The sequence below is a fragment of the Peromyscus eremicus genome, unplaced genomic scaffold, assembly GCF_949786415.1.
Source record: "Peromyscus eremicus unplaced genomic scaffold, PerEre_H2_v1 PerEre#2#unplaced_72, whole genome shotgun sequence".
NCBI lineage: Eukaryota > Metazoa > Chordata > Mammalia > Rodentia > Cricetidae > Peromyscus > Peromyscus eremicus.
The window spans coordinates 719,869-746,189 of record NW_026734313.1 but is presented as its reverse complement, the minus strand read 5'-3'; the positions used below and the strand labels follow the sequence as shown (position 1 = coordinate 746,189).

The window sequence follows — 26,321 nt, the reverse complement described above, 5'->3', positions numbered from 1 at the left end:
TTACAAGCCAACAAATGTGACCACAAGCATGAGGATGGTGTGGGCTGCTCTAGTCTCAGCATGGCCTCGGTGGTTCTGATTGGCAGTGAAGATGTGCTGTGTTCGCTGGTGATGTCTATGCAGGAGAAGCACCATGGAGACACTGGTCCAGGCCATGATGCTGATGAATATGGCATCATGGGCAAAAAGCAAGATGACAATGCCTACACTGAATCCAGATGTGGAGCAGACCCACTTGCCTTGATTGTGAGTGTCATTGCCTGTGCTCTGTGGACCCCTGATTTTCATTGGAATGTAGACATTATTTATGACACTGAACAACCAACAACTGTAACAAGAATAACTCAGGGCATTAGGAGCTCTTCCTAGAGGCTTCAGCCTACCCCAGTGACCAGGAACAAGAGTGAGAAAATGATGGATGCTCAGGGCACAGGTGGAGCACATGTTTGTGCTTCGAGCCACCAGGGGAATGAAGAACTCAATTTTGCATTTCAGGTTAGTTGGAGGATTCCTTGGAACAAAAACCATCATGTTGTTTGGAAATGCAGTGACGAGGAGAACGAACACATTGGCCATAGTCAAGTTGGTGACAATGACCTGTGTGGGCCTCAGTCGAGAGCCAGTAAAGATGGGAGAGAAATTATGAACAAACAGAAGAATGTTGGCCAGTGTCCCACACCCAACCTCGAAAAGCAGGAGCGTCTGGAGAGCCAATTCCTCAGTGGATTTTAGAGTTTTATTTTGAGAGGACATGGAGACAACTTCTGTGCAGGCTGGAGTGATGACTAGGAGGAACACTGCTGTCTTCAAAACACTTCTCAATGTCTGAGCTTTAGAATGATTTATGTCTTACTTCTATGAAACAAAACACTGTTGTATCACAGTATAGAAGCTTGTCTTAGAGAACACTGTATAGACAACTCAGACTATTATTTTGTACTTTATGTACTTTCCCTCACCTCATGATGCAAGTGTATTAGTGATACAGATGTATCATTCTTGGTCCACATGACACCTATTATAACACAGTAAGGCATATAAACATATCAACAGTAAACAGGGGAACACATTTTTTATCTTTCAAATGCAACATCTTCCCTCAATGATAAATGTGTTAAGAAATACAAATTGGAAGTTGGAGAGATGGCTCTTCACAAGACTCTTGTTCTAATCCAACACTCACATGGTTGTTAACATCACCTGTAACATCAGTTCCCCGAGTTGATTGCCCTCTCATGGTTTTTGTGGCACTGCACAAACGTGGTGAAAGACATACAGGCAGTTATAACACTAGATGTATAAAGTAAAATTACTTTATCTTTAAAATGACAAGAATTCAAACTTATAATTCACAAAATCATGTAAGTAAAGTAAGTGGCCAAAAAAGAACCCATCAGCTTTTGTGAAAGTTTTATACAGATCATCAAAGTGATAGAATACAAAATATTTCAAATAAGTAACCAGTTTTCTGATCAAAAATATGAACCTCAATTTATACATGTATATTATTAGGTACATAAGCAACCACAAAAGTTCTATGAGGTAACTCCTTCGGCAGATAAACATTTTATGTGAAGTGACTGTATACAGGACTAACTCAAAAAAATCAGTAGCCCTCCTATATGCAAATGATAAATGGGTTGAGAAAGAAATCAAGAAAACAATACCCTTGAAATAGCCACAAAGAATATAAAATATCGTGGTGTAACTCTAACCAAGCAAGTGAAAGACCTGTATGACAAGAACATCAAGTGTTTGAAGAAGAATATTGAAGAAGATATCAGAAGACGGAAATATCTAACATGCTCATAGATTGGTAAAACTAACATAGTAAAAAAGGCCATCCTACCAAAAACAATCTACAGATTCAATGCAATCTACATCAAAATACAAAGACAGTCCTTTACGGACCTCGAAAGAACAATACTCAACTACACATGGAAAACCAAAAAACCCAGATAGCTAAAAGAATCATGTACAAAAACTTCCAGAGGTATCATCATCAGAGATTTCAAGGTGTACTAATGAAAAATAGTAATAAAGCCCACATATTATTGGCATAAAAACAGAAAGGATCAATGGAATCAAAGACCCACACATAAAAAATACATGTATGGACACCTGATTTTTGACAAGGAAGCAAAAATTATACACTGGAAAATAGGAAGTATCTTCACCAAATGGTGCTGATCTAACTGAATGTCTGCACGTAGAAGATTGCACATAGATCCATACCTATCACCCTTTACAAAACTCAAGTTCAAGTGGATCAAAGAACTCAATATAAATCCTGAACCTGATAGAAGAGAAAGTGGGGAACAGCCTTGAACTTTTGGCACAGGAGGCCATTTCCTGAATTGAACACCAATAGTACAGACACTAAGATTAACAACTAATAAATGGTCCCCATGAAACTGAAAAGTTTCTGTAGGGCAAAGGACACTGTCAATAGGACAAAACAGTAGCCTTCAGAATGGGAAAGATCATCTCCAACCCCACATCTCACAGAGGGCTGATTTCTAAAATATATAAAGAACTCAATTTACACATACACATGAGAAAATCCCCAGGTACCAAAGTATTACATTTATTCATAATTTTGTGTATCTTCCCTATTTAATGAGGAAGAAGAAACTGGAGAGAAACTGAGCCATAACCAGCTTCACTCAGCCACATTTAAAATATGGTGATACACGATCACAGTTAAATCATTTGCCCAGACAAATTCTTTGGAAACTCCTGTCTTTGAATCATGTCTTTGAAAACTCTTATTTAATCTGCAGCTTACTTCATATATTGTTTTCCAGAGGAACCGTCAGCCTCCATTCATCAGTTAAAATTAACCATCCCATATACGGATGTCAAGTTCAATATTATTTTCAACTAAGTGTTAAGCTGTGAAACAAACATTTCCTTGGGATGAAGAAATCATTGGCATCATTAGGCAAAGAAGAGACAAAAAGCAACTATCCTAACCATTAATGTGGACTTCAGAAGAGTTGCAATAGGGAGAAGAGAATGTTAAGCAGACATATGCAGGTGCAATAATCCCACCTGTCCAGCCACAGCAAGGATAGAGGTGCTCACAGAGATGAAGACCACCTCCTAAACACTTACTGAAGAAACAAAGCTCTTATTTATTCTCCATTTTAAGATCTTCTCTTCCCTGAGACAGGTACAAGAAAAGGCTTACCTCTCCAATATTTTCCAAGGAACATAGTGCATGTGCCTGAATGAACACAGATTACCAGTGCTCATAAAAGGACTGTTTATTAGACTAACATCCCTCAGAGAGTGCATTATCTTGTCATGTGTGGTGTCAATGACAGTGTTTGCATGGAGACTTTGGGATACCTTTAATGAAGGAAAAAAACCATTGGTCCTCATGGCAAATCACAATTTTTACCTTGTTAATGATAATGTTTTTGACTTTGTAGATGTTAAGGAATAGCTGTCAGATGTTAGAAAAAGTTTCCCATGTATCTGTTGGGAGCAACTAAGTTTTCAAATTGTGTTGTCATCAGGGGTGGAGAGGGGCACTTCAGGGAAGATGAATGGATTTGTTTAGTGTATTTCCAAGGGGGCTTATTGTACAGTAGTTTCTCACTTTCAAAATCATACTGGCATGAAATCCTTGAGGAAGACCATCAACATGTCATCAGGAGTCTAGTATTTTTCCATCTGTAATCCAGGTACAGGGAAAGAGCCATGAACTTGAGGTAAGCCAGAACACAGATGAGTCACCCAGTGGCAGACAGGCCCATGGTGGGGAGTGGGTCATGAAGAAATACTGAAGAATAAAAACCATTGTGGCAATCATGCTTAGATCAGAGAAAGAGGGAAGGGTAATTCAGAGCAGCATGGCTGTGTTCTGTATGAGCCTTGCTAGGGTGTGGGAATATGGGAAGAAAAATTACAATAGTTCATCAAAGTGAATTTTTTTTTACAAATCCCTACTTCATTACATCTTAAAGTGATCCCATCTTTTAGGGTTGGTTCTTCCTCTTGGGGCATAATCTCCTGGCCAGGTGATTGGCCCATGTGATGTGAATGTTGAATCTCCATCCAGGCCACACATTCTGCTGTGTTGGATATAAAAAGTTTTTCTTTAATTAACTTCTATGTTTAATAAACTTCACTCTAATTTTTTGTACAACATTTATCCCTGGTCAGTATTCCAGGAATTATGAAACATCTAACTAGACCAAAGATAAAAAGTAAAAGACAATGACTTGTGTGGAGGTCCTCTCCCTCTGGGACTGTTAGCCACCAGATCGAGAGGGGAAAGAGGCAGATAGGGCAACAGAAATCTTTGGTGACCCATGAGCAGGAATGCAGATAGCTCTTTAGAAGACAAATTTCACTGAATAAGTTCAATTTTATTCCAGAGTATAAGGAATGTAGCAGGGAGCTTAGGGACAAACCCTAGTTTGCATTAAGTGGCACACCCCTATCACAAGGCTTAGTATGTGGCAGTAGGGTCCTATAGCAGAGCTTCTAGTACACGTCGTCTTAGTGGGGATCTGTGCCAAGGACTATGTTAAAGAAGAACCAGGCATTTGGTTTCAGAGGCAGCTTTTGGATTAGGTCAGCTTTCCAGGCCTGGGGACATTCTCCAGATAAAGCTAGGTAGAGAGCAGGAAGTTCTGCTAGAGGGTGGTGGTTCCATTTTGCTCAGCATGTAGATAAAGGTGCTAGGCTCATGGCAGGCTGTGACCTTGACCAAGGATCCCAATTAAAGGAAGTAGATAATTGGGCTAATGAATTCAGAGTGTTTGAGACCATGATGGTAGAACAGAGGAATGATGGCAGGGAAAGATGAGAGTTCACATCTTGATACTCAAGAAGTGGGAAGAAAGTGAACTTGAGATGGTGAAAGGCATTTAAAGTTTAAAGAAACTTTGTACTTTAACCTTGGACCCGGTGATAAACCTCCACCAAAAAGGACACACATCTTAATCCTTTCCAAACCGCAACCACTTGCAAAGCTAGTATTAAAATGGCAGAGCCTTGTACACAGAGATGCTGTGCAGACAGAGAGAGTGGTTGATGTCAAAGGAGGAAAAATTAAGCTCTGGGAAACCATTGCCAGAAGATCCAAGATGGTGGTTGTCAGGCATGCACTGTCTTCTAGAACTTCCAGGAAAAAAAACTGGGGACCACTGGTGAATGGATCTCAGAATATGTGTTTATATATATATATATATATATATATATATATATATATATATATGTGTGTGTGTGTGTGTGTGTGTGTGTGCGTGTGTGTGTGTGTGTGTGTGTGTGTGTGTGTGTGTGTAACATTTCAGTAGCAAAGCATATTTGGGAAGGTCCCAAAACAGAATGGGATGTCTACAGCATGTCTCAGGGATTTGCATAGTTTGGCACACACTGCCATTCAAGAGCGAAGAGGTTGCACAAAATAAGAAAATCATTTGAGTTTAAAAGAAAAATAGCTTAGTCTTTTGTTACAGTTTCTTTTGAGTATTAAAGCTACACCTGAGCTAAAGTTAACCCTTTACTTCTTCAAGATCAAGACTACTTGAAGATATTTTCCTCAGGGATCAATTGGTCTTGCAGGAACCTCTAGTTCTTTTAGTCTTTCTTCTACAAGCTGACCCATCTAGGTGAGAATATGTCAAAAGACTTGCTGGATCACGGCTTTGCTTGGGATCAAGGAGGGAAAGTCTCCTCTATCTTGCATGTCATCCCTGTAGACTGGACACTGGTTAGAGTCTACCTAGGAGGGCATCCATGGCCTCCCTGCTTAAGGGGGTAGGTGACTTAACAAGGCTGCAGGATATTTTATGAGATGCTCCATGTTCCTCCAACATGCATGCCTAGTACCCTGAGTCACCAAAAGAGGACATTGAATCTCTGGAACTGGAACCACAGGTGGCTGTGAGCCATCACACAGGTCCTCTGAACTGAACCTTGGTCTTCTGTAAGAAAAACAATCTCTTATCTGCTCAGCCATATCTCCAGCCAAGTCTGGTATTGTTCTCTCCTACCTAATATTTATATAGAGCTGAGGCAGAAGCTAACACTTTTAATACACACTGACTGGATGGCCTCTTGTTCCTTTGAAGCAGAACTTGAAAAACTTTCCCAGGGCGGATCATTACTTTCAGAGAACTCCAATGGCTTCAGTGTGTTGAATTTTAATCTTAGAAAGTCAGGATCACAGTTACCATATCTACATCTCATCTTTCACATTCAATTCATGCCATACTTAGTCTTGGTAAGGATTTTCAGCTTTCTAACTGATGCTGAGGAAACAATCTGCCATCTTAAACTTTATATACAAATCCTTCTTTGCTAAAAAAATAGTCTTTCTTACACCTTTCCATCATTGTCTTTTTCCTATGTCCTGTTTCCTTTTCATGAAATATCCTTCCTTCACATGATGAAATACAATAAAATTAGCAAGTTAAATAAAATAGAAAGCTTAATCCAAAATAGCATACAGAGCATACTGAAATAAATTAATATTCCTAGAATATGTAATATATAATTGCAAAGCTTTAGATGTTTCCCAGCAGACCTCAACAACAATGTCAGACAGCAATATTTTCTGCCTTGTATAGTCCTGGAAATATTCTCACATAGGCCTAGGAACTCATGGTGGATGCTGCACAGAAGACATGATTTGATTCCAGGATGACAGGCTGGACACAAATCACATGAGAATCAATAAGATTTCTTATGCTTCAAAAAAGAAGATTTACACACACACACACACACACACACACACACACACACACACACACAAACACACACACACACACACACAGGCACACACACACAAGGAGGGGGAAGGGAGAGAGAGAGAGAGAGAGAGAGAGAGAGAGAGAGAGAGAGAGCGCTATCCATAATCCTTATGTAGCCAACAGATGAATCAACACCATACAGTGCATATGATCTCCAGGGTTTAGATTTCAGGGTAGAGATGTACTCTTCCTCGTCTGTTCATGGTCATTGCTGAGAGAATCCTATAGCAGCACATAGTATATTGGAGGTGAGATAGATTTATCAATCATTCTTTTTTTTAATTATTTGCAGTTTATTTTATTTCAGGTTTGACATTCTCACTGTATTTTTTCTTGATTTCTTGTTTGTTAAATAAATTTTTATTCATTTTTATACCAATCACAGATCCCACTCTTCCCTCTCCTGAGCCCTACAGCCTTCCCTCACCCACCCACCACGCATTCCCTCTTACAAAAAGGTGAGGCCTCCCATGGGGAGTCAGCAGAGCTAGGTCCATTTAGTAGGGGCAGGTCAAAGCCCCTCCCCCTGCCTCAAGGCTGTATTACATCATTCTTCATAGAATGCACTATCAGGAGGACGAGAGAAAAATCAAGGGAAGGTGAAGTACTAATAAACTTCGTAGGAAATTAGGCTCTTCATTTTGATTTTCAGTGATGAAGTGTAAAAACTCACGTGATAAATCCCAGAAACGAAGCTTCCACATCTTTAACTTATATTTATCCCCACAGGAACATTTCCTTAGGGAAAATTAAAGAAGGTTTCCCTGGATGTGTGAGAAGCAACCTTTCAATGCACAATACTTTCCCTATCTAACATGGTGGCATTTCAGATAAATACATGGGAAACAAAGACTCAAAGACTAAGAGGACACATATTTAATGATCAGGTACCTTACATGTGTCCAGGATAAGCACAAATCTCTGTTTTTCAACTTTAAAATTTACATCTGTCCAATGACAACAATATGCCAATACATGAGGTTATGAGCTTTGTTTACCTGAGATAACATTTGTATAAACTCTTCACATGACAAGCTAGATATGTGGAACTGCGACTCTGTATCAGAGGTTGTCCAGTATCTCACTCCATTGCTCTGGGATATACCATTAATTATATTGCATTTCTCCTGGATTAACTTTCCCAGCGCTGGGATGCCTGTAGTGAGTCTCAATACCCCTTTTGTAAAGACAGACTTTTCAAACCATTATTTACTATAGAGTGTTTATGACTGTTGGTAAAGCTGTTTTCTGTGTTTGGCCTTTTGACTGTGGTTTTCAACAGTTGAAGAGCACAGAGCAAGGATCCTTGGGATCCCTAAAGATCAACAGGAAGGGAGAAATAGTGGGGAAGCCTGCAGTCAAAGCTTCACCTACGTGCCTCAACAAGAGACCCCAGTCTGTTAAAACAGTGTGAAAGATGATACAAATAAAATTTAGGAGGTACAGGGCAACAAATGTGACCACCACTATCAGGACGGTTTGGGCTGCTCTGGTATCAGCATGGCCTCTGTGGTTCTGAGTGGGAGAGAGGATGTGCTGTGTTCTCTGGTGATGTCTATGGAGTAGAATCACCATGGAGACACTGGTCCAGACCATGATGCTGATGAATGTGGCATCATGGGCCAAATGCAAGAAGACAATGCCTACAGTGAATCCAGATGTGGAACAGAGAAACATGCTTTGATTGTTAGTGTCATTGCCTGTGTTCTGTGGACCAGTGACTTTGATTGGAATATAGACATTATTTAAGACACTGAACAACGAACAACTGTAACAAGAATAACTCACGACATCAGGGGTTCTTCTTCGGAGTATCAGCCTACCCCAGTAACCAGGAACAAGAGTGAGAAACTGATGGATGCTCAGGGCACAGGTGGAGCACATGTTCGTGCTTCGAGCCATCAGGCGAATGAAGAACACAATTTTGCATCGCAGGTTACTTGGAAGACTCCAGCAAACAAAAACCATGACGTTGCTTGGAAATGCAGTGACAAGGAGAAGGAAGGCATTGGTCACAGCCAAGTTGGTGACAATGACCTGTGTGGGACTCAGTCGAGAGCCAGTAAAGATGGGAGAGAAATTATGGACAAACAGAAGAATGTTGGCCACAGCCCCAATCCCAACTTGGAAAAGCACAAACATCTGGAGAGTCAATTCCTCAGTGGTTTTTAGAGCTTTACTCTGAGAGGACATGGAGAGGACTTCTGTGCAGACTGGAGTTATGACTAGGAGGAACACTGCTGCCTTCAAAACACTTCTCAATGGTCTGAGCATAATGAATGATTTGAATCTTTACTTCTATGAAGGAAGACACTATGGTATCACAGTAGAAGAGCTTGTCCTGGAGAACACTGCATAGACAACTCAGACTATTATTTTGTACTTCATGTACTTTCTCTCACCTTATGATGGAAAGGTATTAGTGATACAGGTGTATCTTTCTTGGTACATCATGACAACCATGATATCACAGTATGTCTTATAAACATATGAATAGTGAACATAGGAACACAGTTTTCCATCCTTTCAATGCAGCAACTTCCCTCCTAGCACAATGATTTCTTCATCCCAAGGAAGTGTCTGTTTCACACCTTAGCAATTATCTGAAAATGATATTTAATGTGACATCTATATATAGGATGGCTGATTTTTAGCTGATGGATGGAGATTGACTGTTCCTCTGGAAAACAATGTATGAAGTAAATTGCAGACTAAACAAGAGCTTTCAAAGACATGTTTCAAGCACATGAGTTTCAAAAGAATCTGTCTGTGCAAATGGTTTAACTGTGATGATGTATCAACACATTTTGAGTGTGGCTAAGGAAGGTGGAGCTGACTCACCAGCATCTCCACATCTCCAGCTTCTGCTTCCTTATAAAAATAGTTCCAATATAGAATTTGATGAATAAATGAAAAGCTTTCGTCCCTGGGGACCAAATGTGTTAGTAATTACAGATTGGAGGTTGGAGAGATGGGTTTCAGAAGACTCATGTTCACATCCGGCACCCACATGGTGGTTGACATCCATCTGTAACTTCAGTTCCCCAAGTTCAATGCCCTCTCATGGCTTTTGTGGCACTGTACAAATGTGGTGCCAGACATACAGGCAGTTAAAACAGTAGATGTATAAAGTAAAATTACTGTATCTTTAAAGAATAAGAATATAAATTTATAATTCATAAAATCATGTAAGTAACATACGTAGCAAATAAAGAACCAATCAGCTTTTGAAAAAATTTTATACAGATCATCAAAGTGATAAAATACAAAATATTTTTAAAACAGTAACCAGTTTTCTGATCACAAATATGAACCTCCATTTACAGATATATATATATATATATATATATATATATATATATATATATATATCTCCTTATATACAGAAGCAGCCCTAAAATTTCTATCACAGAACTCCTTCAGCAAATAAATGCCTTTAGTGAAGTGACTGGATATGACATAAACTCAAATAAATCAGAAACCCTCCTATATGAAAATGATAAACATGCTAAGAAAGAAATCAAGGAAACAATACCCTTAACAATACCCACAAATAATAAAATATGTTGGTGTAACTCTAACCAAACAAGTGAAAGACCTATATGACAAGAACTTCAAGTTTTTGAAGAAAGTAATTGGAGAAAATATCAGAAGATAAAAAAAATCTCACATGCTCATAGATTGGTAAGATTAACATAGTAAGAAGGGCCATCATACCAAAAGCTATCTACAGATTCAATGGAATCTCCATTAAAATTCCTATACAATTCCTCACAGATCTCAAGTGAACAATACTTGACTATATATGGAAAACCAAAAAACCCAGGAAAGCTAGAACAATAGTGTACAATAAAAGAACTTCATGAGGTATCATCACACCTGATTTCAAGCTCTACTACAGGAATATAGCAATAAAGATCACATGATATTGACATAAAAATAAAAAGTTCAATCAATGAAATCAAAGACTCATCATGTAAAATACATGCATCTATGGACACCTGATTTTTGATAAAGAAGCCAAAATTATACAGTGGGGAAAAAAAGCATCTTCAACAAATGGTGTTCATGAGTGTATGAAAAAGATTACAAATAGATTCATATCTACACAAAATCAAGTTCAAGTAAGTCAAAGATGTGTTTCTTTAATTTAAGAAAATTTTTATTCATTTTACATTCTAACCACAAATCCCCCTCTTATCTCTCTTCCTGCTCCCTTCAGGGATACCCCACAACCCACCCTCCATCCACTCTCCCAAAAGCCTGGTACATTCAGTTGAAACAGGACAAAGGCCCTTCCCCACTGCATTAAGGCTGAGCAAGGCATCCCACCATTAGGTAATGGGCTCCAGATAGCTAGCTCATGCACCAAGGATAGTGGATCAAAGATCTTAACAAAAATCAAGTTACACTGAATCTGATAGAAAAGAAAGTATAGAATAGCCTTGAACACATTGGAACAGGAGACTAATTCCTGAATATAGTATCAATAAATCAGACCAAGATCTACAATTAATAAATGGAACCTCATGAAACTGAAAAGCTTCTGTAAGGCAAAGGACACTGTCAATAGAGCAAAACAGCAGCCTACAGAACGGAAAAAGATCTTCACCAACCCCACATCTGACAGAGGGCTGATTTATAAAATATAAAGAACTCAATTTCCACATTTATATGGAAAAATCTCCAGGGACCAAAGTATTTCATTTATTCATAATTTTCTGTATATTAACTTTTAGGAGGAAGCAGAAGCTGGAGATGCTGGAGATGCTGGTGAGTCAGCTCCACCTTCCCTCAGCCACACTCAACATATGTTGATACATCATCACAGTTAAACCATTTGCACAGACAGATCCTTTTGAAACTCATGTGCTTGAAACATGTCTTTGAAAGCTCTTGTTTAGTCTGCAACTTACTTCATACATTGTTTTCCAGAGGAACAGTCAATCTCCATCCATCAGCTAAAAATCAGCCATCCTATATATAATTGTCACATTAAATGTCATTTTCAGATAAGTGCTAAGATGTGAAATAGACATTTCCTTGGGATGAAGAAATCATTGACATCAGTAGGTAAAGAAGAGACAAAAAAGCAACTCTCCTAATCATTAATGTTGACTTCAGAAGAGCTGCAGTATGGAGAAGAGAATGTTAAGCAGACATCTACAGTTACAAGAATCCCACCTGTCCAGCCCCAGCAATTTTGGAGATGGTTGCATAGATGAAAAACAGCTCCTAAGTCTTTACTGAAGAAACACAGCTCTGACTTCTTCTCCATTTGAAGGTCTTCTCTTCCCTGAGACAGATCCAAGGAAATGCTTACCTCTCCAATAACTGGGTGGAACATTCTGCAGATGACGGAATGAACGCAGATCACCAGTGCTCATAAAAGGACTGTTTATCTAGACTAACAACCCTCAGAAAGTACATTACTTTGTTATCTGTGATGTCAGTGACAGTGTTTGCATGGAGACTTTGGGATACCTCCAATGAAGGAAAAAAAAAACATTGGTCCTCAAGGAAAATCACAGTTATTACCTTCTGCTGTTAATTATAATGATAATGTTTATGACTTTGTTGGGTGCTAAGGAATAGCTGTCACAAGTTAGAAAAAGTTCCCAAGTTTCCTTTAGGAGCATCTAAGTTTTGAATTTGTGTTGTCATCAGGTGTGGAGAGGTGCACTCCTGTGCAGATCAATGGATTTGTTGAATGTATTTCCAGTGAGGTTCATTGTACAATACTGTTTCACACTTGCAAAATAATACTGGCATGAAGTCCTTCAGGAAGACCATCAACATGTCATCAGGAGTCTGGTATTTTCCCACCTGTGGCCCAACAAGTGTCAGAAAAGTGTCATGAACTTGAGATGAGTCACATAGTGGCAGAAAGCCCCATTTACGGAGTGGGGCTTGAAGAAATACTAAAGAATAAAAACCATTGGGGCAATCATGCTTAGATCAGAGAAAGAAAGAAGGATAATTCAGAGCAGCATGGCGGTGCTCTGTAACAGTTGTCCTAGGGTGTGGGAATATGGGGAGAAAAAGTACAACATTTCATTAAAGTGAAATATTTTCCAAACCTCTTTTTTTATAATAATTGTAATATTTATGAAATATGTACAAAATACTTTGATCAAACTCAGATTATTATGCTTGAGAGCAAACACCTTTAACTCCTGAACCATCTCCCCAACCATGCCCTTTAAGTTTTTTTATTTATTTTTATTTTTTTATTAAGAGATTTTCTATTCATTTTACCTATCAACCACAGATTCCCCTGTCCTCCCTCCTCCCACCTCTCAGTCTTCCCCCCCTTTAAGTTTTTAAAAGCACATTTCAACCAGGCTTTCACTTCGATACTTTGCAAATTGCCAATGCCATAAACACCTCAGCATTGCCAGATGAGAAGTGTAAGCTTCAATGATGATCTTCACCTCTTTGAGTCTCCATTAACATTAATTCATTATTGATTGCATTTTGTAACTTGTCTTCTAGAACATCACAGTCACCTAATAGTTACATTTTCTTTTTTTTTAATTTTTATTTTGCAATACAATTCAGTTCTACATATCAGCCACAGATTCCCTTGTTCTCCCCCTTCCTGCCCCCCTCACCTTCCCCCCAGCCCGCCCCCCATTCCAGTCTCCTCCAGGGCAAAGCCTTCCCTGCAGACTGAGATCAACCTGGTAGACTCAGTCCAGGTAGGTCCAGTCCCCTCCTCCCAGGCCGAGCCTAGCGACCCTGCATAGGCCCCAGGTTTCAAACAGCTGACTCATGCAATGAGCACAGGACCCGTTCCACTGCCTGGATGCCTCCCAAACAGATCAGGCCAATCAACTGTCTCACCCACTCAGAGGGCCTGATCCAGTTGGTGACCAAACCTCTTTTTCAGCATGGATTAAAGTCAGCCCATCTTTCTAGAGGTGTTCCTTCCCTTTTGGTGCATAATACCTAGGCCAGGTTATTGGCCTATATAACACGACTGTTTAGTCTCCAATATAAGGGCATAGGTTTTATTGTCTTAGATAGAAGTAGGTTTGCAGGAAATCTGGGACACTATAAAAAGGCCAGATACAAAAATAATAGGAATAGAGGAAGGGGAAGAAATACAGGTCAAAGGCACAGAACAAATTTTCAATAGTATCATAGAAGAAAATGTCCCAAACCTAAAGAAGGACATGCATATCAAGGTACAGGGAGCATTTAGAAACCAAATGGACTAGACCGAAAAAGTGAGTCCCCTTGGTGCATGATCATCAAAACACTGAATGCTCAGAACAAAGAAAGAATGTTAAAACCTGCAAAGTAAAAAGATCAAGTTGGGGATGGGTTTTTAAAAACAGACCAAGTAATACATAAGGGAGACTTATCAGATTTACCCCTTTCTTCTCAGTGAAGACTCTAAAACCCAGAAGGGCCTGGACAAATATGCTAAGACAACTGTGAATTTATGTGATGACTGTCTGTCATTTTTGTTTATTTTTTCTATCCTCAGTTCTTCCTGTATTGATCCCCTTGGGGTAGGGAGAGATGTGAGACTGTATGTACGCCATTATCACCAGAATTTTAGGTAATCTCTTTATGCCACCACAGTATAAAAAGGCAATTGGGTTTTTATTTCTGTGGTTCTTAATTTCATTAATAAAAGCCTTTAAGAAGCCATCAAATGGAAGCTGAAAGATGATTTTTTTAGAGTTCAAAAGAAAAACATACCAGAACAGGCACTCTATAAGTCTCAAAAGTTTTGAAAGGAGGGCAATCGAAAAGAGCCATGGCCTTGAGTTAAGCCAGCATGGAATTGTTCACACAGTGGCAGACAGCCCCATGGTGGGGTATGGGGCTTTAGTGATAGGCTAAAGAATGCCAAGCAGTGGGGTAAACATGCTTAGAGCAGAGACAGAAAGAATAAATCAGAGCACCGTGGTGTGCTCAGCAAGAGCCTTACTAGAGGGAGGGAATCTGGGAAGGAAAAGTAGAGTATTTCAGCACAGGGATAATTTCTCTGACCCTCTCTTTAGCATGGCTTAAAGTGAGCCCACCTTCCTAGAGGTGGTCCTTCCTCATTGGGTCATAATCTCCTGACAAGTTGATTGACCCATGTGACCTGAATGTTGAATCTCCAGTCAGGCCAGACATTCCACTGACTTGGTTACAAGTTTTCCTTTAATTAACTTCTATGTCGCTCTAATATTTTCCAACTGAAGAAGTAAACATTAAGTCATTTAGAAACCTATCCTAGGTTAGAAATCCCAATCATTTTTGGCATCTATGACATCTGGAGAGGAGAATGTTTCCAGGTGGCCCAAGGACATTCCTGGCTTTTAGCCCGGATATGAAATGTTGTTTTTTTTTTTAGTGTCTTGCCACTGAAAATGGCATAACCAGTAGTTCTGCCGGGAGTGCCGCCGAGGGAAGGTCCTGTGGCCACTTCCACGCTCCTCGGGGTGACCACTGCGAGCTAGAGCAGAGTATGCGGACCGGCCATCATGTCACGTTATGGGCGGTATGGAGGAGAAACCAAGCAATATGTCGGTAACCTGGGAACTGGTGCTGGCAAAGGAAAGTTAGAAAGGGCATTCAGTTGCTATGGCCCCTTAAGAACTGTATGGATTGCCAGAAATCCTCCAGGATTTGCCTTTGTGGAAATTGAAGATTCTAGAGATGCAGAAGATGCAGTTCTAGGGTTGGATGGGAAGTGATTTGTGGTTCTCGAGTGAGGGTTGAATTATTGACAGGCATGCCTCGGAGATCTCATTTTGAAAAGCCACCTGCCCGACATCCCTTTGATCCTAATGATAGATGCTATGAGTGTGGTGAAAAGGGACATTATGCTTAGGACTGTCATCGCTACAGCCGTCGAAGAAGAAGCAGGTCAAGATCTAGATCACATTCTCGATCCAGGGGAAGGCGATCCTCTCGCTCACGCAGCAGGAGCCGGGGAAGGAGGTCAAGATCAGCATCTCCTCGAAGATCAAGGTCTGTGTCTCTTCGTAGATCAAGATCAGCTTCACTCAGAAGATCTAAGTCTGGTTCCATAAAAGGATCGAGATATTTCCAATCCCGTTCAAGATTGACATCAAGATCCAGGTCTACTTCACGACCAAGAAGTAGCTGATCAAAATCCAGATCTCCATCTCCTAAGAGAAGTCATTTCCCATCAGGAAGTCCACAAAGAAGTACAAGTCCTGAAAGAATGGACTGAAGTTCTCAAGTTCACCCTTTAGGGAAAAGCTATTTTGTTTACATTATTATAAGGGATTTGTTATGTCTGTAAAATGTAACCTGGGAAGGATCATCAACCATCTAATCCAAATGGATCTGGGTTATTGCTCTGTATAATTCACAGCAGTTAAATATTGTTTTTGTTGAATGTATTAACACCTTATGGCCTGAAAATGTGGGTTTTTATTTGGCACATTTGAATAAAATGTTTCTAACTAGATTTTGATTTGTGTTCAATATTAATACTTTTCAATTTGGGAACATCAGGTGACAAGACAATTTTTATGATGTATATCGACCTATACTCAAAGTTCAATGATGTTGGTTAAGTGCTAAACATCATTAACTGTCCTATAGATGACACCAGCCAGAATCTTAAAGGACTTTGAAAATTTTATTTTACCCTTTTACCTTTGAGTTAAATGATCTTGATTCCTGTTAATAGTATGAATGCATCATGGTAGATCCCTAACTGAGAATTGGTGTTAACTAGAAGTCAAACTAACAATCTCAAAATGTCAAGCTAGAGGGACCATGATTTAGCCGATAAGTGGGTGCTTGACAGGAATTTATCATAAATGTCAAATAGAAAGAAACTGATCTCTAGAGGCTGAGATTTTAGTAGCTGTGTGTTTTCAGACTGTTAAGTTGAGGTGATTTCTGCTCAATGTACTTTTTTCTCTCTTTCAAACAGCCCATTTTATACCAAAAATGCATGTTTGAAGAATTGTCTGAATTTGCAACAAAACCCTGTAAACCAGCTTTGCAAAATTATTAAGCCCCAATACTCTCTGTCCCTTTGAATGGATTGCCTTATCCTGTGCAAAAACCTGGTAATATCTGAGCCAGATTTTGCAGTTCCTGACAACAAACATTGTTCTACTTTGCCAAGATGGTATAAAGAGATGTTAAGAAAAAAAAGTTAATGAAACGAAGCAGTTTTGTAAACCTTACATCCATAGCAGCATTTCATGTAGCTTTTGTTTTTTGTTTTGTTTTAATAGTATCTGGTAGACCTTAGAATGGTATAGCTAGTAGATGCTTACTCAAACTTTTAAGTATACTAAACCCAAGGGCAGTAACAGAACAGTCCTATTTGAGTGTTTTTGAACAAACTTATTACCATTTTTTCTTAGCCTTGGTGTAAGAACAAGTAGCACAGGATCCTGTACTTGTCCGTTTTAGGCTTCTCTGACAAAGTTGTCTGATGGGGTTGCAACTTGAATACTGGTCTGCCTCAAATTGATTTGGCTGAGTGGTCACTAGTGTGTTGGAAGTCCTTTGGGTTCTTTGTTGTTAGAATTTGGTTGGTTGAATACATGGTTGGGATGAAGCTATATGTATAAGGGGCAGACTTATCTGTTGCTCTTGGTTAGCTTTAATTCTGTATTCAATGAAAATTAAGTTTGTTCAATAAATCTGCAGAGATTGAAAAAAAGAAAATGGCATAACCATTATGGGCTCTCCCATCCTCATATTTTCCCTCTGGAGAGGATATTTCATGTTTCTACAAAGCTGTATGAGCTGTTGTAGAATGTCATTGGAGGCAGAGTGTATCTGTCTTCTTAAAGCTGATGGAGAACATTTGGTAAGAGAGTTGGGGAATCCCTCCAGATGGACATGTTGAATAAATTACAGAAGGACATCAGTAGTTGCTTGTGCCACAGGTGTCAGGAGGAAGGACATCCCTGACTGGAGATGGAAAGAGATGTGAATTGAGGTAAAGTCAGGACCTTGACACATCCTAGGCAGGGAGGGAGGAGTAGTAAACACAGAAGACACTTTGAAGTGTTTTAGTCAAAGCCTTCTAATCTGGTGATGGGATCACTAGAGCTTCCATCCATTCGGCTCTTAAATAGTTTTCATTTGAACCCTATGGCTGAATATTTAGCTGAGAGGTTCTATGAACTCTCAACATCTGAGAATTCCCCAATTTCCTCATCATTCAAGAAAATTCATTGTATGTACATTTTGGTTTGAATGAGAATGTCTACTAAAGACTCATCTCCTTGAAAACTTGGTCCACATTTGCTGGAATTGTTAGGGAATGTATACGAGGTCCCGACATGTTGGAGCTGTGTCATTTGAGGTAGGCTTTGTGGTTGCAAATACTTCTGCCATTCCAAGTGTGAATCACTTTGACATTTTGGTGTGGATCAAGATGTGAGTTCTCAGCTCCTCCTTTACTCTGCCATCACAAACTCCAGTCCTCTAAGACCATGAGCCAAATTAACTCTTTCTTTATCAATAGCATTGATCACGGCATTTTTATCACAGCAACAGAAAAATAATGCAAATGATATAGAAATGGCTATGTAGCCTAGAGAGGAAGCAGAACCATATAATGCTTTAGTGGGAATTCAGAAGATCTTTTTCTTCCGTTCCCACTTGCTGCTACTCAGACCACACAAAAAGAATGTGTGGCATATTGAGAATCCTATGAATGTATCATATCATTCTTAAATATTCTTTCAGGTATTGCACAGTAGATTCATTTATGAGGCCTCACTGTATAGTCCTGGCTAGCCTGGAATTCACTATATCGACCCAGCTTGATTCTCCCTCACATAGAAGGCCTGCCTCCGCCTTCTGAATGCTGTGATGCCTTCACCACTGCACCCATCTGTTCCATAGTCAGTTTAACTACAATGCCAGTCTTGGTCAGATTACAGTAAATAGCTAATAAACTCCCCATTAATTCAAACTAAAATATTAAAGGGTAAAGTCTAACAAAAATACAATCAGGAAAAAGACAGACTAATTAGGAAGGACAATTAAGTCAAATAGAAAACTAGAAGCACAGTTTCTATTTTAATGCTGAAAACTAAAATTTCTCATAAAAAGTCAAAGAAATGAAACTTCTATAGCTTTATTAGTATTCACACCTGCATTAGAAATTTCTTTAGTCAAAGTCCAAGTTTTTTTAGATCCTTTTGTGAAAATACATAGTTGCATTTTCTGGTTAATTGATGATGTGGGAGGGCCCAGTTGTGTGATATCATCCCTTGCATCAAGGGTGCTGTAATAAAGCAGGCTGCACAGTTGATGGAGAGCAGATCAGAGAGATCCACTTGCCTCTGCCTCTTGAGTACTGGAACTGATTTAGGTTAAGACCACCACATATGGCCCATTACATGTAGTTTTCAGCTCAGTAGGAGCCAATGAAATGAAAGATTCTATGAGATAAAATGCAAGCATCAATATGTTCTGGTTAAACTCTAAAGACGCCTAAGAAGCAGCAATCCTAATTTTTGATGTTGGATCCAGAAGTCTTGGTCAAGGGTAGAGGGATATGTGAATTCTATAACAAAGCCCAAAGTGACAAGAATTCCACCTGCTCAGTCACAGCAAGATGGAGAGTCTGCTGAGGTTTGAAAGCTTTCTCCTGAACTCAGTCACTGCAGAAACACAGCTCTGAGCCTTCTGTCAAGGAAGACCCCTGTGTCTATCTATTTTCCTGAAGAAGAATTCAACAAAGTATCACCTTTCACATAGTATCTACAGAGCTCTGTGCAGGAAGTTTTCAATACAGGTGAGTCCAGGATGCCAGTGTTCATAAAGGGCAGGTGTCTGGCCCTGATATCCCTCAGAAAGACCATTACAATGTCACCTTTTAGTGGCAGCATCTGCATGGTTAGAGTTTGGGTTGCCTCCAAGGAGGAACAGGTTTTCTCCCCATAACAATCACCACAAACAACGGATGGTGGTTACTAAGGAACAGCTGGGCAGAAGTTAGAAAAGGTTTGCATGTTTCATTGTGGATAATCTATGTATGCAATTGATGTTGATATTAGTTATAGAAATGTGTGCTTGAGGGTAGATCAAGGGATGTATGTATGGTATTACCTGTGGGATGGTGTACATTGTACAGTACTGTTTAAAACCTCCAAAACCATGCTGAGGACAAGTCCTTTCATAAGGACCATCATTGTGTGATCTTGAGTCTAGTATATGCTATGCAGATCCTACAATCTTCTATATGTGGCCTGGGACCATTTACTCTGTCAGTATAGACCCATAGAAGCACGTGTTTCCTCCAGCAAATTCTGTGAGTTATTTCAGTGTTCACTTGTCTGTACATGGATCCCAGGCTTGTTTTCTGACATACCCATGGATCCTCTGACACCACAGAGGCCTAATATAATGCCACTCTGCAGAGAATCTGCTGTATAAGTAAGTAATCCTGGGTAAATTGCAAGGATATGGATTAGGCAATCATAACAAATATAGAGAACAGGGTAAGGGTGTGTTTGTGTGTGTGTGTGGTGTGTGTGTGTGCAGTTCTAGCATGTAAAAAGCAAGGGAAAGAGGAATCACACCCTAAGGCTCACCTTTCCTTTATAATTTCAAATTCAATTCCAGTGATACTGAACATGGCTCCTAATCCCCTTAGCCATATCTAGATTCTGGATATACCTCAGGGACTGTCACCTGACTCAGGGTGGTGTCAGAGAACTATATCATATCACTCACCTCCATAGACCTGCTAGGACCCTTAAGGACACAGGCCAGGCACTGTGAGGTCACAGATCCATGACTCTCCACTTCACAATTGGCCTCCCAGGTCTGAATAGAATCTATGGATCTCATATCTGAGGTCAGAAACAGTACTAAAGGTTGATTCTAGCACTGTGCAATCTGCTGACACTTTAGTGAGTTTGAGCTGTGCCCTTAGCAGCAAATCTGGGGTCACTTTAGATACCTCATCCAGGAAGCCGTCTAAATCTGTGGGGGTTTTGCAAGCAGCTGAAAATAGATCTACCACATGACCCAGCTACATTCTTGGGCATAGGCCCAAAACCCTATATCCTATTACAGAGACATTTATTCCCATGCTTATCCCCACTCTGTTCACAATAGCTAGGAAGTGGAACCAGCCTACATGTCATTCATCTGATGAGCAGATAATGGAAATGCGGTGCATTTACACAAAGGAATCATAGTCACTCAAAACTAGAACATGAAATTATGAAACTTCAAGGGAAATGAAGGAAACTAGAGAATATTATGTTAAGTTATGTAAGCAAGGCTCAGATAAATGGAGCTTGCTTGCTTTAATATGCATATCCTAGCTTCTAATTTTTACATGAGTTTATTTTTGTGTGGTGAGTATGCCTCACTGCCAGGAAACTAGAAAGGAGCCCAGCAAAGGTGGGGAATGGGAGAGTAAAGAAAAATGGTGGGAAGGATAATAAAAAGTGTGACAGTGTGATATATTGAAATGTAAAGGGGGAATCAATGGGAGGGGAAAGTGAAGCAGGGACGAAGGGCAGGGAGATGGGGAGATGTGGGGAGGGTCAACCAAGACTGTTTGAAAATGCCATAAGGAAGTGGCTGCTTTGTACACTAACTTCAAAAGCCAAGAGTTGAACATAATTGTCAGAATCACTATTCATCATGCAAACACAGTTTTCAGAGTGGGAACCATCTAACTCCAACCAGAAGGGCTCTTAGCAAAAGAATAGAGAAGAGTACCACAGAGCACAGGCTGCACTTGCAGTGGACCTGGGTTTGACGCCCAGTACCTATGTTAGGGAGCTGGCTCTGAGAGAACTGTCGCCCTCCTCTAGCCACAGTGGACACTACACTCACATGTACACAAAATATATTAATAATAGTAGTCATTGGATCAGATGTATAGAATACACACAGGTGTATTAACAGATCATGCTGATGGAGAAACAGTGTTTGTAAAGCAGTATATTGTAGGAGCAGGAAAATAGAAAATTCAGTGTAGAAGAGAGTTACAGAAGAGGCACAGTCCATGGGAGGCTGTTTGGTATCAAGTGGGAGGTGGTAGAAAATTGATAAGGGGATTTCTGAGAGGGCTCCTTGGGTTGAGGCACTTGCTATGGATGATCTGAGTTCAATCCCTGGGACTCACATAGTGGACAGAGAATACTGACTCCTGAAAGATGTCCTCTGATCTCCACACATGGGCCATGCTGTGTGTGCACATGCACACACACACACACACACACACACACACACACAGCAAATAAAATGTAATAAGAAAAGCTTAAACATCCTTTTATAAAGATTTTTTTATTGTTTTTAGTTCATATGTGTTTACATGCAGTGTCCTGAGAGGCCAGAAGAGGGCATCAGATGCCCTAGGACTGGAGTTACAGATGATTGTGAGCCACTATGAGGGTGCTGGGAATCAAACCAGGGTATTGTGCAAGACCTGCAAGTGCTCTTAACCACTGAGCCATCTCTCCAGCCCCAAAAGACAGTTTAGAGACAGAGAAGCTGGGCAATATATACACTGATGTAACTGGTACTGGTAAGTCAACCAATGAGACCAAATTAGCATATCATACCATGGAGGTTCAAAATCTAATTATGAGTAACCATATTAATTTGTGGAAGAAAATAGAGAAGAATAATTAAATTTCAGAGTAGGAAAGATCATCATAAAGGATAAGATTAATCCAATGTATCACATTACGTTTTAAAAAAATTCTACCCTCTAGATACCATAGACAATATATAGAAAAACCCAATTCTTAGAAAAATTTAAGTATCCACATATTAGGCAAATAATTTGTATTTATATATACATCATACATAGACAGTCAAGCTCATAAATGTTTTTCTATATATATAAATTATATATAATTATTTTATGTTTTATAAATTTAAGTATATTCAATTTAAATAGACCTTAATTTATTTTGTCTTTTACTGAATATAATATTATGTATGTTTATTCATATATTATGTATATACTTTATGTACATTTATTTATATATTTATGTATATACTGATGTACAGTCAAGTTAAATCTCCATATTTAGGAGAGAGAAACACATGCTAACTCCCCCCATTATCATAACCACCATCATCCTTTCCATTCCTGTCATCTTCATCATCATCCTCTCCATCTCCATCCTCCTCATCAACACCATCATATTCATTAAAATATCCATTTCCCACAGGAGGAAGTTCAGCTATTGCAGGTAGCCACAGAGATCACCTCAAGTTAGGACCCAAGAAGTGAACCACCCTTCATCTCTTCGGAATACCCCAGCACCCATCAGACACTTTAATTCATTACTAACTATGACTATTTATCTACAATTGTGTGTGTATGTCGGCTTCTGACGTGTCACATATGTGGAAGTCAGAGGACAGCTTGGGACTTGGTTCTCTCTGTCCACCTTTATGACAGCTCTGGGAATCCAACTCAACCTGTGAGTTTGCACAGTGGATGCTCAACGTACTGAAATGCCTCCCCAGGCCTTAAGATAAGAATTAAAGAAAGAAGAGAAGGAGTCAGGGAGGGAAGGCTTAAATAGAGGGAGGGAAACTGTCATCATAATATATTGTATGGGAACAGAGTCTACTTTCAATAAAAGGATATAAGTGAAAAATTATTTTTTTTTATTTTTAATGTATGAAAGTTTGCTTGAATAGGTGTATGTGCACCACACACATGCCTGGTACCGTGAGTGGTCAGAAGAGGGCATTGAATCCCCTGAAACATGAACCACAGATGTCTGTGAGCCACATGTAGGTACTGTGAACTGAACCCAGGTCTTTTGTGAGAGTAACAAGAACTCTTACCCGCTCAGTCATCTCTCCAAGGCTGGTATTAATAACCACTGGGTAATATTTAGACAGAAATGGAAAATAAAACCTAATAAAGGCCAATCCATTCAAATACATACCAATTGGATGAATATTTTGTTCTTTTAAGGCAGTATTTGAAAGACTTACCAAGGAAAGACCAATACTTGGAGAGAATCCCATCTTAATTCAATGTATTGAACTTTGACCATACAAAGACATGATCCCAGATGATATATTAACATCTCACCTTTCACTTCCATTCATAACTTACTCAGAGCTTCACAACTTGGTCAGGCTTGCACACTGTCTTGCCGATGCTGGGAAATCATCAGCCATATTATCCTTTATACACATTTTTTGCTGCAAATATTTTCGTTTTCACACCTTTTCAACAATATCTTTTCCTGGGTCCTGATTCCTTTTTGTTTTTTCCTTTCATCATATGATGAAACAGAGCAAAATAGTGAATTAAGTTAAAAGGAAAGTTGGCTCCAAACTTGATGTGTAATATCATAGCAATATATTAATATCTCTAGTGTACACAGTGTTCAGATATGAAGTGTTGTATATTCCCCTGCAAACACCATATACAACAGGTCACTCAACAATATTTTCTGCATTGTACAGTCCAGGAAATGCTCTCACATCTGCATGCCTGTGGTCTCCTTTGAGGAATAATAGCAGATAGATCAAAGCAAAATATCAACCAATTGAAGTTGACAACATCCAACAGAAAAACAAGGAAAAGCCCTGATAAAATGTCATCTTGAGGCAATGGCTGAGGAGTTTTAGACATATGTCCCCTCTATCCTGTAGGTGGATGAGCAGCACATTACTGTTTCTATTGTAGACATCATTATATCTAGAGATAGACAATAGCCCCCTCTCCTTGAAACAGTGTTCCCCTCAGTTGTTATGAAGGGCATGATGCCGTTCGTCGTGGCCTGTTTTACTGTTTACATTGGTGCTTGTCACAGAATCAGAGCCCATCCTGACTCAGGGAAGGGATGTTAGAGGATTGTGGAAACCAAGTGTTTGTGCCTCAACTGAGTAGACCAAACTCCATCTCCTGAGCCTGCTTCTCAGTGAGCTCACAGAGCACCTGGCAGTGCACACACAAATGACTTTAGATCCTCCATGAAGTGGAAGGCTGCAAATGATGACTCTTTGTAGATGACTAGTGATTATACAAGGAAACAGCTGTGTGTGCTGTACATGTGTATTATTCTGGACAGAAGATTTATATTCTGAGAAAGACAGGATGGACCCTATACACCTGAGAATATCTAATTTCCTCATGCTTCATCAAAAGTAAGTTTACACACACACACACACACACACACACACACACACACACACACACACACACAAACTATATATTATCACTATGTAGCCAACAAATGAATCAACACTTGCAGGGCATATTACCTTCACATTTGGTCTTTGGTAAGGAGATGTGCTCTTCCTTGTCTGTTCATGGTTGTTGCTGCTGCTGAGAGAATCCTGCTGCAGTATATGGCATAGTTAAGGTGAGATAGATTTATTTTATCATCTTATATATTCTGTGACGTATACCATGGTTGTTCTAACCAGAATATGATTATTTTGTGGTTCACCCTTTATTCCTAAATGAATACCCACCATTAACTAAAAACAGTAATATTAAAAATTTTAACTATACCCATATCGGGCAACAGAGTATAACATAGGACACAGGCAAAATAAAGAGGAAAAAAATGAAATGAGTCTATCAGGCAACTAGGAGCTTTGTTTTGATTTTCAATGACGAAAAGTAAAATATCATGCGATGAATCCCAGAAATGAAGCTTCTAAAGTTTTATGGATATTTGTCCATCTAGAAAAATTTCTTTAGTGAGAGATAACGAATGTTTACCTGGATATGTGAGTAACAGTCTATCATTGCACATTTTTCCTACCTAACATGCCAGCATTTAAGATAAACATATGTTCAGTAAAGACACAAAAAAGAAGCAGGGCATATTAATATTGTCGGGGTGCTTTATATGGGTCGAGGTCCTAGACTCTAGGACAAGCACACATCACTATTTTCAATTGTAAAATTCATGTCTGCCTATTAAAAATTAAATGCCAATATATATGAGTAGATAACATTTCTATAATTTGTTCAAACAACAAATATAAATGTGTTTGGACATATAGCGGGTAAGGGAAAATGTACAAGAATGTGGATATAGGGGCTGGAGAGATAGCTTAGAGGTTAAGAGCACCAACTGCGAATTCAGGGGTGCTGAGTTCAATTCCCAGCAACCACATGGTGGCTCACAATTATCTATAATGAGGTCTGGTGCCCTCTTCTGGTGAGCAGACTTACATGCAAACGGAATACTGTATACATAATAAGTAAAGAAAATTTTTTAAAAAGAAAAAAGATATGGATGCACAGTATGCATACAATACGAGTTCTAATACAATATATGAACACATTAATATCCTAGGACTGTTGTGAATATTTATAAGATGACTACTGTATTTTTACATTCTGCTTTCTCTCACTAGTTAATATATCTTCTTTCTCTCTTAGGGTGCAGATACAGTATTGTGAGACTGGGTCTCCTTGTCACAATTTGGCCTGGATCTCACTCTGCAGGCTGACATGTCATTGATTACATTGCAATCCTCCTGGCTCAGTCTCCCCAGTGCTGGAATAAGTTTAGTGAGTCAACATGTCTGGTTTATGAGGAAGGATTTTCAAACAACTTTTACTTAATAGAG

At 39.3% G+C, this 26,321-nt stretch overlaps 2 protein-coding genes and 1 pseudogene across 2 annotated transcripts; 1 reads left to right on the top strand and 2 right to left on the bottom strand.

Annotated features, from left to right (window-relative positions):
* LOC131901339 (vomeronasal type-1 receptor 4-like) lies at positions 1-753 on the bottom strand. Its single transcript, XM_059252521.1, has one exon. The coding sequence runs from the start codon at positions 751-753 to the stop codon at positions 1-3; it is 753 nt and encodes a 250-aa protein (XP_059108504.1).
* A 7,292-nt stretch (positions 754-8,045) lies between these two features.
* Positions 8,046-8,963, bottom strand: LOC131901378 (vomeronasal type-1 receptor 4-like). Its single transcript, XM_059252561.1, has one exon. It carries the CDS (start codon positions 8,961-8,963, stop codon positions 8,046-8,048), a length of 918 nt encoding a protein of 305 aa, XP_059108544.1.
* A 6,293-nt stretch (positions 8,964-15,256) lies between these two features.
* Positions 15,257-16,210, top strand: LOC131901369 (serine/arginine-rich splicing factor 7-like; annotated as a pseudogene).
* Positions 16,211-26,321: the final 10,111 nt, after the last annotated feature.